The sequence below is a fragment of the Rhipicephalus sanguineus genome, chromosome 4, assembly GCF_013339695.2.
Source record: "Rhipicephalus sanguineus isolate Rsan-2018 chromosome 4, BIME_Rsan_1.4, whole genome shotgun sequence".
Taxonomy (NCBI): Eukaryota; Metazoa; Arthropoda; class Arachnida; order Ixodida; family Ixodidae; genus Rhipicephalus; species Rhipicephalus sanguineus.
Window position 1 is genome coordinate 144,730,189 of NC_051179.1, and position 16,780 is coordinate 144,746,968.

Sequence of the window (16,780 nt, forward strand, 5' to 3'; positions counted from 1 at the left end):
GTTCTTTAACGTACACCTAAATCTAAGTACGCCCGCCTCTTTCATTTCACCTCCATCGAAATGGGGTCGCTGCTGCCGGGATTCGATCCCGCAACCTTCGGGTCACACGGCAAGCACCATAACTAAAACCACGGCGGGTTCTTGTTTTTATATTCCTTTCCGTGTTTGAAGTACGCCTCCTGTGCTGGTCTGATTCCCATGTATGTATGTGTGCAGTTAAATGTTTTTATCCTTCCCTGTTTCTGTGTTTCAAGGTTATACATTTTCGTCCTCTCTTAAATAATTACGCAGTTCCTGTTTCTTTAATCATTTACGATCACTGTGAATCGACTAGTGGCAGTAGTGTTTTATTGTGTAATTTGCGTTTTACTTGTGTAATTGCTTCTGTCAGCGCAGCATTAATGCGCACAATTAAATGGCCTGGATATTAACGCGCGCACACACACACACACACACACACACACACACATTCAATGAAAAAATCCGTAAACAGGGGGTGGGTGCTCGAGCCAACGTTTCGACAAGTGGACTTGTCTTCTTCAAGGCGGGAACTCGAAGACAAGTCCACTTGTCGAAACGTTGGCTCGAGCACCCACCCCCTGTTTACGGATTTTTTCATCGCAGCTTTCATCTTCCACTTCCTGCCGTTTTTTGGACACACACATTCAGTATTTTATTTCTTTGAGCAAGCATTATTTATTTATTTATTTATTTATTTATTTATTTATTTATTTATTTATTTATTTATTTGTTTATTATTTATTTATTTATTTATTTATTTATTTATTAAAAAATGTAAGCCCTGAAGGCTCATACAGGAATGCGCATACAAACAGTTCTCGCGAAACTATACAAGTCTATACAAAGAAGAAGCATGAAAACAAGAAGAAGACGGGGAAGCATTGTGTACAGTAGACACGCTATGTCAGTAAAAAAATACAGGAAACAAAGTCAAGTTGCAGAATGAGTACGTCATGAAAAACCAGTTAATGAAATAAAACTAAATAATGAAGTGCTCTGTGGAGGCGAAATGCTAGAGGCTCGTGTACTGTGCGATGTCAGTGCACGTTAAAGAACACCAGATGGTCAAAATTCATGGAGCCCTCCACTACGGCATGCCTCATAATCATATCATGGTTCTGGCAAGTAAAACCCCAGATATTATTCTTATTAATAAAAGAGACAAATAAACGACGCCCTGCATCTGCCGCACAAAGTGTAAAACAGTATTGGAAACACTCAATAAAATGTGCATGCAATTGGGCATGCGAGAAAACCTGCAGATACAGAAAAAGAAACTGCAGATACAAAAAAGTCACAGTTTCGCCGCAACGGCGAAGCAATGAATGCGATAGCAATAAATTGGAATGTAACGCGAAGAACGGAAAGCAGCTCGAAATTACCAGCGCGTCGATCGAGCCCAAAGGACGTCCTTTGGGCTCGATCGACGCGCTGGCAAAAGAACGCACACAGGACGAACGCGAACTATCATGCGTCACAGCTCGATACTTGAAGCGCACTGCTCAAACATAAAGCAGGACGCACGAAACAAACGAACAGGTACACACAGGACGAGCGCGAACTGCCAGAGTTGTTACTTATTTCTGTTTGAACAGCGCGCTCCTTTCGCAAACGCGGCCGCTGCGAAGTGACCTTCGTACGCTCTGTGACTTCAGCGCGGACATCGCGGGGAAAGCACAAGACATACAACCGCCCGCTCCATGCTTCCTTTGTAAACATTTAGGCAACAACAGCAATAATAGCTGCCCAAGCTTCAAAAAAGAAAAGAAAAAGAGAAAGCTCACTAGCGTGCACTTATTTCCGGACGTATACGCGCACCGCAAGCGCTTTCTGTAGCGCGTTTCGCATGCTGCCGAGCTGCGGCGGGATTCGCAATGGCGGCCGTCGTAGCAGACGACGCGCCTGTCCTCACCCTCAGCGGAGCGCGCGGGCATCAAGGCACCCTAGCGCCGCACTCCTCAGTACACGGTAGCCTCACTCGCGCAAGCGAATCACAGCGGGAGAGCGATCGCGTTTCATGACGCGCGCTGGCGTAACTTCTTTCCCCCATGCCATCCCTCCCTGTCTAGCTTCCAGTGCGCTCGCCGGCACGAGAAAAGAGAGAAAGCGCTGGGAGCGTGCGCCAAACCCCCGTAACTCCGCCGATTCTTGACGGATTCGAGAAATTTTTGCGGCAATCGATTCGGGAGGCAGTACACTCCGATACTGAGGCCATTAGATCATTACTTGGAAAAGTGGTTCATGACCCCTTTAAGAGTGTTGCGTGATAGAAAACACGCTGAAGCTCCTCTGAGATCTGCGTACTACCAGCGGTAGATGGTGAACATAAATAGCTCGCCGCTATTTCACCGGTCATACATGGTGTGTGGTTGAGTTGTCTAACGCAGCGGGCTGGGCAGCGAGGGGTCGCTGGTTGGAATCCCCGGTCGGGTACTTTAGAATTTATTTTTCTTTGTGCCTTGTTATATATATATATATATATATATATATATATATATATATATATATATATATATATATATATATATCCGAGACATGGCGGCGACGTTGACGGCGACGGCAAAAATCCGCCGATGGTCTCCATATAATTTCTATCGCAATAAAAGAATGCATTCGGAACTGCGCGTGAGGCAGCCGCTGCAGTCATCACAGCAGTCGCACAGCATGGACAGTTCTAAAGTTTTTTTGTTGAACATGAAACTATGTGGTCAAAAGTAAGAAGACGCCGACCAAAAACTTAAAAAATAACAAAGACGTTTCAGTCTTCTTACTTTTGACCATGATTGTTCCCGACCAGACGAGTTTTCGTCGAACTCTTGATTTCATGAAACTATGTGTTTATGCAACATATTCATACGTCTCTGAAAACGTTAAAAACGGTAAAAAAAATGTGTCGTACGTTCGCATGTGCAGTACTAAGCCTGCCTGCTTTGCATTACGAAGAGTTAAGTCAGATAGTTCGATCGCTTCACGTATATTTCCCTCTTTTGACAGCGAAGCCGAAGCGCTCGTTGGAGCTTTGCTTTCGGTTCAACCGGTGAAGCTGATCGAATCTCATTGCTCTGCAATAATTACCGGAGTCCGCTTTTCCGAAACCTCAAAGCGTTAATGGGCTCTTCGCAGGCAGGACTTCCATTCTCCCCTTTGACACTACCGCCTGTCTCCATTAAGTAATAAGTGAATTAATTTATTTTGTGGCGAAACCTCGGTACTGTTTAACGGTTGCGCTCTCCAGCGGCTTCTAGTGGGCCGTCCTCTTCTGAACGGCGCTCGCGCTCAGAGTCCGTGCTTTTGCCTTCACTGTCGCCATTGCGCATTTTCGCTAAGTGCCGTCCGATAAACAGCTTAACAAATTGGTGGAGATGCTGGGTATCGATCCCCGTATCTCTCTAATTACTGCCGTAACCTATGTCTCTAGCCATCTTGAGGTGTCTGCCGCTACAGAAAAGGACATTATGAAGGCAGCAGGCAAATATTCCATTTCCCATTTAAACAACAAAGCTGTTTAAGCCGGCCGTAGTGTCGACCCTGCCGCAAATCTATCATCGTCATGAACGGGTATGTGCCACAGACTTTGGGCAAATCCCACTACTCGCCGCTACGGCGTGGCCTTGTGTAGTATAGTGCAGCAATGGGGTTGGAAAGGAAAGACAGCACGACGAGGAGGAGAGATGTGATGGTGAGGAGGAGGGGAGAGAGCAAGGCGTTTCTATGAAAGATTGAAATAGACAGAAATAGAGAGAAACAAATGCAGAAAGAAAAAATAGACAGAGAGGACATCAACGAAAGAGAGAGAACGAAGGAGAGGGAGAGAAGAAAAGATAGAAAGAAAGATAAAAGGAAAAATTATTGCGCACATCAGTTTGCCTTTCCTTCCTTCTTTCCTTCTTTCTTTCCTTCCTTCTTTCCTTCCTTCCTTCCTTCTTTCCTTCTTTCCTTCTTTCCTTCCTTCCTTCTTTCCTTCCTTCCTTCCTTCCTTCCTTCTTTCCTTCTTTCCTTCTTTCTTTCTTTCTTTCTTTCCTTCCTTCTTTCTTTCTTTCCTTCTTTCCTTCTTTCTTTCTTTCTTTCTTTCCTTCTTTCTTTCCTTCTTTCTTTCTTTCTTTCTTTCTTTCTTTACTGCGCTCGTTGCGCGTGTTAACTGCGATAAATCAGTTATTGCTGCTCCCGGATTCTTGTACACCAGAACAGGTTCAAATTAAATTGACCGCAATGTCTCAACCGAGGGTATTTTTCAAGATGGAAGCCGCCGGCTCAAGCGCGTGCACAGTATACGCAAAAACTATGTTCAGGGCTGCATAGTATACAGGATATCAATAAACAAAAAAAAAGAATTTAATTCGCACTCACGGTAATCTTTCGTCCAGTCGAATTCTTGGCGAAAGCGACGACGATGTCCAGCCTCTTTATATCAGTGCTGGTCTCCACTATCTGAAAGAAACATGTAAAATATGCGTTTTTACCTTTATAGAAATATAGGTTCGGTAAAAATTAATTTGCTTTGCGTATAGATTACCGTACGCACGCCCACACGGCCGTCGGTTTCCAGGGTTTCAGAGAGTTAGCTTCGCGCAAATGGCCTTTAAGTTGACGTCATTGTTATTTAATAGTGTGCAGCACAGCTTACGTATGGGCTGCGCTTAAAGCAAGAACCAACATATGCGTGTGACGCAGACACACTTCTCGCCTCTGCACAAGTACCTCGTGGTGCGCAGCAAGGTTAAAATTTCCTGCATTGCGCGCGATGCCACTTCATGAATGCCAGCGCAACCAAAAAGAAGCACACACGTGCATTGGTGCCTTGACCAATGAATTATCGTCGTTCACCTCAACAAGACGGTATCGTGGGCGAGTTGGTATCGATTCGTCATTAATAACTCCGCTAACCGAACACAGTGCTGCTTTAACTGAAGAGTGTCGCTGCCACTCATCTTGCCATGCACTGCCGGCCATGTGGTTGCTCGCCACTTTCCACGAACTCATTTGTATGAGACGAACAAAGAAGTGGCGGAAGCATATCACGCAGTTAAAGAGAGGTGTGTTAGCCGATCTTCGGTTGGTTTGCATGACAAAGAAGTCACTTTTTTGCAGCGAGTGCTACCTGAGGCTTAGACGACGCACACTTCACGCGTTCCTGTGTTTTATTAACGCGATAGCGTTAAAGAGCTCGTTTCGCAGAAATTCTGGTGCCGGCGGCGTCGGCGTCTTTGGTTGTGAGCAAAAAAAAAAGTGCGTTGTTCGTGAGCGAAAATTCGAGGTAGATGCAAATAAAGAATGAATAAAAAATCTTCCGATTCGAACATACAACCCATCGCTCCATGGCGCGCTGCGTTTAGCCGCTCGGTCACCACTCGCACATCTTCTAGCATACTAACGGCGAGCTATTTATATACACCATTTAGCATTGGTGGTACGCCCATCTCGGAGGTTCTTCAGCGGCTTGACAGAACAACCGCGAGATGTCGCAAAGGGCTCACAGGCGCTTTCTGTGTTCAGTCGCGCCGCATGCATTTCCTCGCGACATGGTTTAGGTGCCGACCGAGAAGCGAAGCGAAGGCTAGCGATTGAGAAGGCGATACAAACACGGTCCGATTACGCTGTCGCCTTCTTATCTTGGAAGCGAAGCTCAAGCGTCCTCCAAGTTTTTGTGTATATATTTATGCGTAACAATCAATAAACCCTTCGATCGCCAGCCAGCGCTTGTTGGGTGCACGTTGCTCCTTCTTTAGTCTTAGTCGTGTTTTTGTGCACTCACTTAACTCATGATGAATTGGTCACCGACTGTGTAGAATGAATTACCTTCGATGTGGCAAAGTGGGTACCTGTGAGGGACGCGAAGGGGTCTCTCATATATATGTAGAACCAATTTTAACGAAATAGGCACAGCCTACGTACACAAACTAAGTCGGTCGTTATCAGAGAGAAGTGAACAACGATTCGATACTGCAACAGCTAACCCGTTCCCATGGCAACCCACCGGTCGCTTCTCGTTGTAAGTCACGACAATGGCAGCAGCCTTTGCGCTCTTGGCCTTCTGGATGATGTCGTCGTTGGAAGTGTTGTCGCAGTGCTCCATGAGCACCACCTTGCCCTCGAAGCTACGCCGCTCGTAGTCGCACTCGGTGTCGTTCAGCACGTTCAGAAGAGGCAGGTACTCCTGGCAAAATATACATCACAAAGACTTCACACTCGTAGCCGGTGTCGCCCTGTTATAACGCGTGCAAAAGACTCAACTGGTCGCCAAAAGCAGGCAATAACATTTAATACAGGGCATATTCGTTCCCGATTCCAGTCTAAGCGTGCGTATTTCGGCGGGTTTCAAGTGTTTCAAATGCAACAAAAATAAAAAAGTGGCCGCACAGAGTGCTATTTTTGCTGAATGACGCTTCAAAAGATCGCTGCGATTTTCTATCATGTTTTGTAGCGATTGATTCCTTGCTTTCTTCCAAGGTGTTTCGCAGAGATACATACGAGTGTTACTTCCTGGATTATGAGCTCGTTCGCGAGGACACCTACAACGGCGACATCATCCAGAAGGCTAAGGCGGCAGCCATTGTCGCGACTTACAACGAGAAGCGACCGGTGGGTTGCCATGGGAACGGGCTAGCTGTTACAGTATCGATTCGATGTTCACTTCTCTCGGATGACGGCTACTTAGCATGTGTACGTAGGCTGTGCCTATTTCGTCAAAATTGGATTGTGCTATCGTAGTTACGATATTTATGAGCGCGAAACGAAGGCGATCAGACCTATGTAGTAAGGATTAGATAGAAACTGGTGATTCACATTGTACTTTGATATGTTACTCACCTAAGAAAGCTTAGCCACTTACACATCGTCCATCGTTTCCATTTCACGCGCATTAGTACTCTCAGCACCTTGTTTTTATAAAAACCTTTTTGAAGACTGCGTACGGTCTCGTGAAAATAAATGAAACCTTCATCAATCCTGATGTACCTTCTCTGGTTGTCATGCTTATTTTAAAGGCAAATGAACGAGGCTTCTGACACTTCATGGAAGTGCACGAAATACACATTTACAAGCGCATCACCCTTTTTCACCAACTCCTTTGTAACGCAGTCGGCAGGCGTTATTTCAGCCAGAAAATGATCGTGTTAACGCATTAGGTATGCAGTATTCGAACACTTCCTTTACGTAAAATATTAATATTATTCTCTACTGTACGCTTCCGCCAGGACCAGGAAGTCAGGGAATTTTTTCGGAGACATTACTGATTGAATGAACGATCGACTGACTCAATGTACAAGATGACTTCGGCCAGTGCCAATGAATGGCATGAGTTCCTGGCGTGTCAAGTGTGTTCAATAGCACCAATGCCAAACGTACAACGTCCGAATCGTTCGATTCAGCGGCTTGTCACTGGAACTGCAAGCGGTCAGCGCGACTGTCGAAGCAAACCGCGGCCCTGTCGCATTGACTTAATGCCATAAATTATTTATACCGCAGACAGTTGTCGTTCGCGGCACGACATGCGCCACTCACTGCGTCAGCTTCTCGTTTGGCGACGTCCTTGATGGCGGGCACGTACAGCACGCAGTGCGCCTCTGCTTCGGACACGTCGGACGCCTTGACCAGGAGCACAGAGCTTAACACGGGATTCGCACCGCGCACCGGGTACTGCGATATAACGCACGAAGAAATTATATTAACGCTATGACATTCTTGCATGCAGTGCATTATGCGGGGAATGCATCCAACCAGCAGCGCGAAAGGCGAATCATGCGAGCGCGGCACGCGGCCGGGCCAGCTCGGCGTGATGCGCTAGCTGCTAAGGAAAGTAGCCCGAACTGTCGAACAATAATGGGTGTGCCTTCTCCGTTGCTTGTTGCTGAGCTAGATGGTTCATTACTTGACAGAATGATAGGTATGGCGCAGAAAGAACGTGGACGTCCCCATTGTTATTTCAACATGCCTATTTTTCTCAAGTGTGCCTTCTGGCTCGTCTGCCCTGCGTAGTCTCTGGGGGCCACAGCAAGTCGGATACAATGGCCCGGAGGCCACAACCGCTACGTTCTTTAGCTGAACACCGCTTTTTAAGCTGTGTAGCGAAGACGAGGAGCAGACGACGGTGAAGCAAACTAAGCAAGCCACAGTGAATACCCGCCAGGTAGCTCGCTTTCTGTCATACTAAGATTTCTTTCTAGTACTCTGAGCCCCTTCCCGAGCTCCCCTACTTATCCGAACAGTTCTCCTTCTTTAGCTTCTTAAAATGCTATTTGTTTGTTTCGTGCAAGGACTATGTCGTGGTTTTCTAAGAATCGAGTTTGCTCGCTTCCGCGAAATTCAACGAAGCCTTCATGTAGAGTGCTACCTTGCTCACACGTGTTCTGCACCGTGGGTACAATGCATTCATGTATAGGTCACATATTTTCATCTTTGACAAGCATGGATGCGTAACGTAGTGGTTTAAAGAGTACTGACGCGATTTTGAGACATCGCAAAAGGGAGATTTTACGTTTCCTCGGTATGCAGCGTTAACGCTCTCCACACACCAGGGTCAGACAACACGTATAAAATATTTTACTTTGGTTTTAAAGTTTTCATCGCTGAGCATCTGCAAGCCAGCCCCGCCAGAATGGACATTATCCCTACCAGTCAACACAGTTCCACTGACTTTGCGAATTCTGCGTCCTGCGTGCAGCCTAAATCGTAAAAATCACAGTCGGGGTCGCTGGACGAGAACTCACTCGTCGTTGTTTACGTGCGCCACAAACAGATAATAGATATGCCGCTAGTACGTCGGGAGTTGCTGTCTCCCCGTGACGTCACACAGCGGTAAACCTCACTGAGAAGCCGCGCCCTCGACAACAAAACCAAAAGTGTTTCTTTAAGGTAGCGGTAATAAAAATGTATTCGATGGATTCCCAGGCACCGCAATACCCTTTTAGGGTTCTCGACAGCAGCGTTTTTATTTAGAGTAACAATAAGAAAATATTTAAAATTCGTGTCAGTATTCCTTTAAGGCACTCGGCTTCGGAGCGTGAGGACCCAGGTCCAAGCAGAAGCTCCGGAGAGAAAACTTATTTTCTTTCGTATATTTCTTTATAGCGGCGATCGTATTATGTGACAGACGGGCGGACGGACAGTTTTCTCGTGCAGTCGGCATAGAAGAGCTCACGCATTTAAAGCGTGTACATCTGTTTTACCGGTACATTGCGCATAATTTTTCAGACGCCGTTTCTGCCACAAGAAACACGAGGAGCTAATTTCAGTGACAGCAAAAGCACAATTACGTCGAACGGCCCGTCTCTTTTCCGCTTACACAAAAGTATATTATGAAAATGACACTACAATGACTGCTGAAGCGCGCGGTGCAATACAAACCACCGTAAACCTAAATGCGATGCAAAGCTAATGCAACAAAGCAAGGAGGAAAAGCAAATTAGGAAGGTGATATGTGGTAGTTGCTAAGCTGCGTCGCTACAAGTGCGTTTCTGCGATACCACTAAAAAACGAAACAGGATGGCAGTAGGGCGAGCGGGTGGCAGTAGCGGGAGGCGTGGCCAGCCTGAAAAACACGAAAAATAAGTGTAATGCTCCTGGCGAAAACTTCGCGCTCTCTGCATTAATTACACAAAGCCAATACTGCAACCAGAGTGGAGCAGTATTTATGACTTGAACGCTCGCTTATTTTAATAGATAGCGCACAATGCTGCATATTTCACCTCGTACCCTCGCTTACGTGTCATCACTTACGGAAAAAAAAAGTAAAAGTGCATGACACCCACTCGTTCACCCAGGCCTTGGCTATAAAGTTAAATCAACACTGCCTTCTCAGTCATATAGAGAAGCGCTTTACGCAGCAACGACGTTTCATTGTAGAACGAGAACAACTCTACCCATCAATTCCTCTACATGGAAAGCCGTTACTCCGAAGTGGCTTACTCACAGTCGCGAAGACAGCGACGAGCGCCTTGATGCAAATGAAGGTTAGCGTGCCCCTGGTCATCCTTCTTTCCAGCCAAGTGAGCGCTCGCATTAAGACGTCGATGGAAGACCAAACAGACGCTGCCGGCTTTGCTGAAAAAGTCCTTCTTCTCTGGCGATGGCCCGACAGAACGGTTGCACGCGAAGCGCGTGGAAACTGTGATGATCCTCGACTGATGATGATTATCCCTATACTTTTAACGGCAGACGCCCAGTACGGGGCTAAGGCCGCGAGCTAGTCGGTGTTATTGAATATAAAAAAATTTTAAAAAAACAAACAACAGCGAATGTTTCTTTGTTTGTCTGTTTGTTTTTTTTTTATCCTTCTACACCATGGCACATAACCACTCTGGGGGATTGGCCAAGAACTCGTTGCATAAAATTTGGAAGATAATTTGAAAAATGAAGAATGATAAAAAATAAATAAAACGAAAAATGGAATAGTACATAATGCATGAAACAAATACTGTATTGACAGTGCGATTGCGCTGGTAGACCAGACTGCCGTATTAACCTTATCACAATAACTTCGAATAGATTTGTTTTTAACGCTTTTATTTTAATTACTTAACAAATATTTGTTGGATTCAGAATTAAAATGGTGTACGTTTCGTAGCTTGAATGAAATGTCCAAATGAGTATATGACAGAAGCCTATAGTGTTAAAAATTACAGTAAGATGTAACGTAGCATTCCTATAAGCTCTGCCTCGGCATGAGGGACTATAATTTTATTAAACATGGAAGAATAGGTAATACATAACTGCGCGCTTAAAGGTACGCGTTTCTGTAAGGGATAACTCAGATTTTTAATTCGGCTCAAATGTGGGTTATACCCACGTATAAGTAGCAGTAGCAGACTATGGCGACGATCCCCTCAAAAGTGGCACAAACCCGCGATTTGGGATAGTGCGTTAACCGGGTCAATAGCAAGTGTTCTGCCGTGTCCAATAAATATTTAAGTGTGCACATTAGTAACAGTCTGTAATGACGAACGCACGGCGAACACGTAACTAAATATGCGAATCGAACACTCAGCACTGTACTTCGTAAATTATTTTTGCTCGTCCTTCCGTGCGTGGAGCGAGCCTAATCGTCTCTGCAGGCATTCACATAAAGTTGTTCTCTCTCTCTCTCTCTCTCCCACCTTCCTTAAACTTATAGGAAACACTGGTAACATCAAACTTAGAGTATCTATATGCTTCGGCAACCTCAAGGTTGATCTGTACGCAGCCAGCTAATGTACTATAAGTAAAAAAAAAAACGATCGTAACGTCTTCTTTTACGAATTTATTTCCGCAGTGCATGCATCCACCACCAAAACTAGCCCTGGTCCGTCAGACCTGTCATCACAAAGAAGACTCGCCCGGTTACCTCTCTTTCCTAAATATTACTTTGCTTGTCCGGAATGTGAAAGCGTATTCTCATGCCACATCTGTGCGTATCGCCGCGAGTAGAGCACAGCGCCAAATTTGAGTACCTAGTTGACACATAGTTCAAACTATTCTGCAATTCATTCCTGCCCGAAGCAGCACCTGAATGGAACCGCCCATATATCTTTTCAAGCTTGCTTACCTAAGATTGTATGACGTATCCGTAAACTCCTTTCTGGTATTGAATTAGGCAATGACAACATTAATTAATCGACCAATATTAAATGAATTAGTAAATATTTAATAATTTAATAATGAATGGGTAAATGAGAATAACAACATCGCTAATAACCAAATAAAATAATGTGTAGTTCTCTATTGAGGCTTTCGAAAACAATAAGTTCCAAAATAATAGTCGTAGGGAAAACAGGCTAAGCACACCCTTTGCGACAGGTATCTATTTCATTTGTTTAATTTGTAACAAAATCTTATATATTTGAGAATGGAGAATAAACCTTAGAGACATGTTATCGCACTATTAAGATACGAAACGCTGCCGTAGTAATATATCTCTCGTTGCCATAGAAAGACTTTTGTTTTGTCGTAAAAGTCATGCCGACATGTGATACGTGACGACCTGAATGTCACGGTCATTGCTGTTGATCACTAGAAGCTCTCGAAACTTGCTCAGTTCAGTTTGTAGCACTTGTCATTGGTGCCCTTGTATTTCCTATCTGGCCATTCTCAAGCATGAATCAGTGTATGGATCACTGTCGTCACCGTCAGTAAAGTGAAGCAAACCAGAGGGATGCACACACACACATTTCTCTTCAACTATTTACTTTTCGAACAAACATAAAAAATGGAATGCACTCAAAGGGTACTGACATCTATATTACATCTCTAATGGCTGATTCGATATTGTCAATTAAGAGTCCAAATCACAAACTAATTTCGCTTCTTCACGTAAAAAACAATAAAGTCCGAATTTACTTCTTTTGTGGCAGTTGGCGCGGGGTGTTGCACTTGACACTTGCTGGAGCCCTCGTAGCGTATCCGGGGGAACGACTTGAAACCAGAGACCGGAGCGTAGCCGATGTTGGTTCTGTCCAGACGGAGTCACTGTGCCTCTTCCTTTCGCCAGAGCCAAGGTTCGACGGCCCCGAGCTCTAGGTCGTCTTCTTCGAAGTCCCTCTCCCGAGATTCCTTCGGGGTCCATTGTAGGAGAGGAGCCTTTCTTCCTGCCGTGCCGGTGCGCACGGTGTTTACATTGAACTTTGCCCGGCGCCGGGACCGTGGGGCCTGCGCAGGGGGCAACTTCACGTTCTGCTGTAATATTCGGGGGGGCCCGCTCACGAGGGCGGCTTCGAATTCGCACTGTCTGGCGACGTCTTCTCTTGGCGCAAATTCACTTGGCATTTGATTATTCGACGCAGTCCATTTGAATACGCACACTCATGACAATCACTTATATTACGATTTCATAATAATATTAATTGAAGCTGGACGCTAGGATCCCGATGATGTCTGGAACAAAGACCAATAAGATGCAGGCGATAATGGAGGGTCCTAAACGTCGAGCCGTGTGCACTGTTCAGGGTTCTCCCCAGAAATTCTTTTTAGAGGTGGACATTTTGAGAGCGGGAGGAGGGCGGGGGGGGAGATATATTAAGTTTCATAATTTCAAAATTTCAAATTTACCGTTTACGACACACATTCACATTTTTTTTTTCTGGTCGCGCATTCCTCGCATCTACGACGCACTTTGAAAAGGGGAGTAATGGCGCTTGCGTTCTTGCGCTGGCACTGCAGTTGGCGATCTCGTGAAACCGCAAGGCCACCTGTACAGACTCATTTTTACATAACCAGGTGGCGGGGAGCACGGCTCGCACAGTCGCTATTTATTGGTTCTTCAGGCGCGCATTTCATTGGGTCAATCGGAACGGTGGGCGGTCTTTCGAAAGCGGTGGCCGGCATTTCCACCACCACCCACCGTGGGGAGAGCCCTACCTACAGTATTAACGCGCGCTGTACATGAGGAAATCAAGGCGGCTTAATATAAGATGTTCAAGTGCGTCGCAGCAATCAGACGCCTGCGCGAACGACCGTCCACGCGTTCTGGTCAACACAAACGCTCGGTATTGTAGTTGAGTAAAGGGGCTCTAGCACGAAGAGTAAATCACGGCGAGTTTCGCACACTTGGAGGAAACGATCCGTTCGCAAGACGCTGCCCTGGGTATTAGGTGTGTTGACCTGGTCGAGGCGGTGTCGGGTCATCGGAGTACTTAGTCTTGTCCAGATAGTGACGCACTTGGAAAACATAATTTCCGGCATGCAGTCGCGTTCGTCGTAAGCACACAAGAGAAACGGGTCCACCAATACACTGGCAGTTCCAACATGCGAACGGAAACTGAAACGCGATGCACGTTTTTGCTAATATTAAGTTAATGAGTCCTGAGCCGACAGCTCCAGAATCACGATGTCATGACGATGTGGTCTCACACATGCGCATCTCTTATCGCTATACAGTGCCGCACGCAGTGTTAACAGGGACTACCTACCCCCCCCCCCCCCTCTTTATTATTTTTTGGCATCCTATAGAAGGGTAAAGTACTACTACTACACAATGCAATCTTGGACCGTTTGGTACAAAATGTTATTTAAAAAAACATGGCTGATCCCTCCGTCATAGGAATCGGTATAACACGAAAGTTAAACGTGTCTTCAGAGAAGTAGTGCCTATTGTGGAGTGATATATGAGAGCTTGTACAATGTCTATTCGTGTTTGGCAGCTATAGCACCGTTTGACGTGGATGCACCCATGTTGACAGCATGTCTCTATCGCGACGACTAACGCCCATGATCATTATTAAACCGTTGTGGTAACTGACGATGTGATATTTGGACACAGCGAATCGTGAATCCCGCGTAAAGATGATATCAACAAGCTCATAATCAACACTGGTACCCGGTATGCGCTTCTTCAAAGCGTCGTCAATTAAGGAGAGAAACGGCACGGTGTGCGCTTTCTAGTAACGGGTAGCCGACGCCTGTGCTCAGGCATACATAACACACACTGCGCTTCAGAAACACGGGAGGTAGAGGTTCGTAGCCTGAGCCGCAAACGCGTGCGTCCCGCTTGCCTCTGTCTCGCAGGCGCTGCTCTCGCTCACCAAGGCACGACATTCGCCCGTCGAAATCGCGTCCTTTCTGCAACGCATATTGCAGCAGTTTTGTTAGTCGGTGCTCTCGCAATTGAAGCAGTCGGCCGCGGAGAAATCCCGTTGGTGCACGTGGAAGCTACTCCGTTGAGCCGACGCACGCTAACACGAAGCCAAAGGCAAAGAACGTAACTGCGTCAAGCGTGCCTCAGCGACGGCAGCGCGGCCAGTCTACCTCTCTGGTATCGAGACGCTTTAACCATTACCTCCGATATCGCGTGCAATCTCGGAGGAAGCGCTAGTAAGTGTCGATCGTGAAGCATTACTTCTTTTCACACCTCACAGACGGCGGCACCGCCCCGCTCCGCCCGCCGCGAAAGAGAATGTGCGAAAGATATAAGGCGCGTTCGCGCCGTGTCCAGCATCTCCCGAGTTAGCTTACTCGGTAGCGCGTCGGTCGCTTGCCGTCGCGGCCGCAACGTCGTGGGTTCGATTCCCAGCGGGGTATATTTTTCTTGGTTTTTTTCTTTCTCACCCGTTGGCGTCCATTTTATCAACGTCATATCCGTGACGGATGTACTTGGTGGACCCCGGCATAAAACACTTTCGTGTTAAAAAAACAGCACAGGACACCGGACGTCGTTTTTATACCCTCGCTTGTTCAGTGTTTCGTGCTATTGTTTTGCAAAGTTATTAACTCATTGCGGAATTATTTCAATATTTAGTGCCCTTTTAATATGAGGCCAGCACATACGGCAACTCGGAATATTTCCCAGAGTAACTGCGGCTTATGAAAAGCAGTAGCACGGCCCTGATATTTTTCTTCTCGCACCCGAACAAAATGAGAGCACTCGACGAAGTAGGACCGATCTGAATATACTAACCACGCTAATAGGCCTTCGTAGTAAAGGTAAAGGTAACGATAGCAGCCTCCCTTGGTGGTGCGTAAGGCAGACTCCTAATGCACCGGAAGGACTCCGCCAGCTTCACAAACGATGGCACGACACGCAACCACTGCATGACATTAACGGCGATCGACCACAGCTGAGCGATTAAAGACTGGGACGATCTGATTAATGACTGACTTTGGGAAGCGGCTAATGCGGGCATGTGCCTGGAAAAAAGGTTTTCCGCAGGATTCGATCCAAGCTCAGCTGTAGCGACAGATAGTATCGCTAAGGAAAGCCACTATTCCGAGCAACGGTGGCGGCCTTGTCAACAGCTCGATGCTCGACTTTTGTTCAGCGAGCACTATGCTGCCAGAAGTATTTAAAGAATAATAAAAAAAATAAATGTAAATAACTGGGCCTTCGGAAGCTCGTGAGCAAGACGCAAGTTTAGATTTAACCGCCCAGAAGCGTACGGCCCATCGTTTTCTTGCCGTTTACGTTTGCGAAATATGTGCTATAAGGCCCGGGGAAATCGGTTTCAATCATTTAGGGTCATATCAGCAGAAAGGATAATTTTCATGCCTTCTTCAGCATTGTGGTTACGTAGTATTGGCTCTCCTTTTGTAGAAAAAAATTATAACTTGGAAACCTTTCGTAGCTCCTTAAACTAATTGAAAAACTTGCAGATAAGTAGTGATAAAAGTAGCTTTCATTAACATAGCAGCTGGAGGTCGATTTGGAGCGTGTCTTTCAGGCGCCTGTTCTTGGGTTGAGCGCCGTTGTCCCTCGCCGTAACCGAGCGAACGAGCATAGCGAGCGATCTTCTGGCCGGCGCGCCTCGCGCGCGCGCAACGCTCATATTCTTTTGCCAAGGTCGGCTGGGTTACCCGGGAAACTTAGCTGCCGAAACAGAAAATAAATGAATGAATAAATAAATAACTAAAAATCAGCAATAAAATGTTTCAGAAGTAAGAATGGAAATAAGGAATGAAAAATAAAAATAAAGAATTGTCTGTAAGTGCAGTGTGTGCCGCCGAAGGAGAATATAAAGGACAAAAAATTCGGCAGATCTCACGTACCGTGGGAGTCGATATTATGCGAAGCATGCGGCGGGTAGGTGACTGTGGCGTAAGTTTTTTACATAGCGACACGTTATAAAATGACGCTAAAGATATGTATAAATTTTACACGCACACACATATATATGTTGAAGAGCCTCATATGTGTTATATAACCAGTTGTTTATGGTTGGGTAACGCTGCCAATGGCAACGTGGGTATTACCAACACCAGAAGCGGTAAGCTGATATGTAGTGCTTATACGTGTCCCGAAAACGCACGCATGTTTCACAAACCCGTGTGCATGTGTTAAAGAAGTTCTTCACAGTTCTTG

The 16,780-nt window shown here is 46.0% G+C and overlaps 1 protein-coding gene across 1 annotated transcript; it reads right to left on the reverse strand.

The window, feature by feature from the left end:
* Positions 1 to 3,435: 3,435 nt before the first annotated feature.
* On the reverse strand, positions 3,436 to 9,988 carry LOC125758320 (uncharacterized). The gene is made up of 5 exons (XM_049415368.1): positions 9,929 to 9,988; positions 7,522 to 7,656; positions 5,996 to 6,175; positions 4,369 to 4,449; positions 3,436 to 3,459 (listed from the first exon to the last, which is right to left on the reverse strand). The coding sequence occupies exons 1-5, from the start codon at positions 9,986 to 9,988 to the stop codon at positions 3,436 to 3,438; spliced, it is 480 nt and encodes a 159-aa protein (XP_049271325.1).
* Positions 9,989 to 16,780: the final 6,792 nt, after the last annotated feature.

What these genes read in the sequence shown, in the direction of transcription:
- LOC125758320 (XM_049415368.1), bottom strand. Translation starts at nt 9,988, where the DNA reads ATGACCAGGGGCACGCTAACCTTCATTTGCATCAAGGCGCTCGTCGCT. An exon ending in TCGTCGCTGTCTTCGCGACT is followed by an intron (nt 7,657 to 9,928) that starts GTGAGTAAGCCA and finishes GTTATATCGCAG; the next exon opens with TACCCGGTGCGCGGTGCGAA. An exon ending in CGACTGGACGAAAGATTACC is followed by an intron (nt 3,460 to 4,368) that starts GTGAGTGCGAAT and finishes CCTTTTCTGTAG; the next exon opens with CGGCAGACACCTCAAGATGG.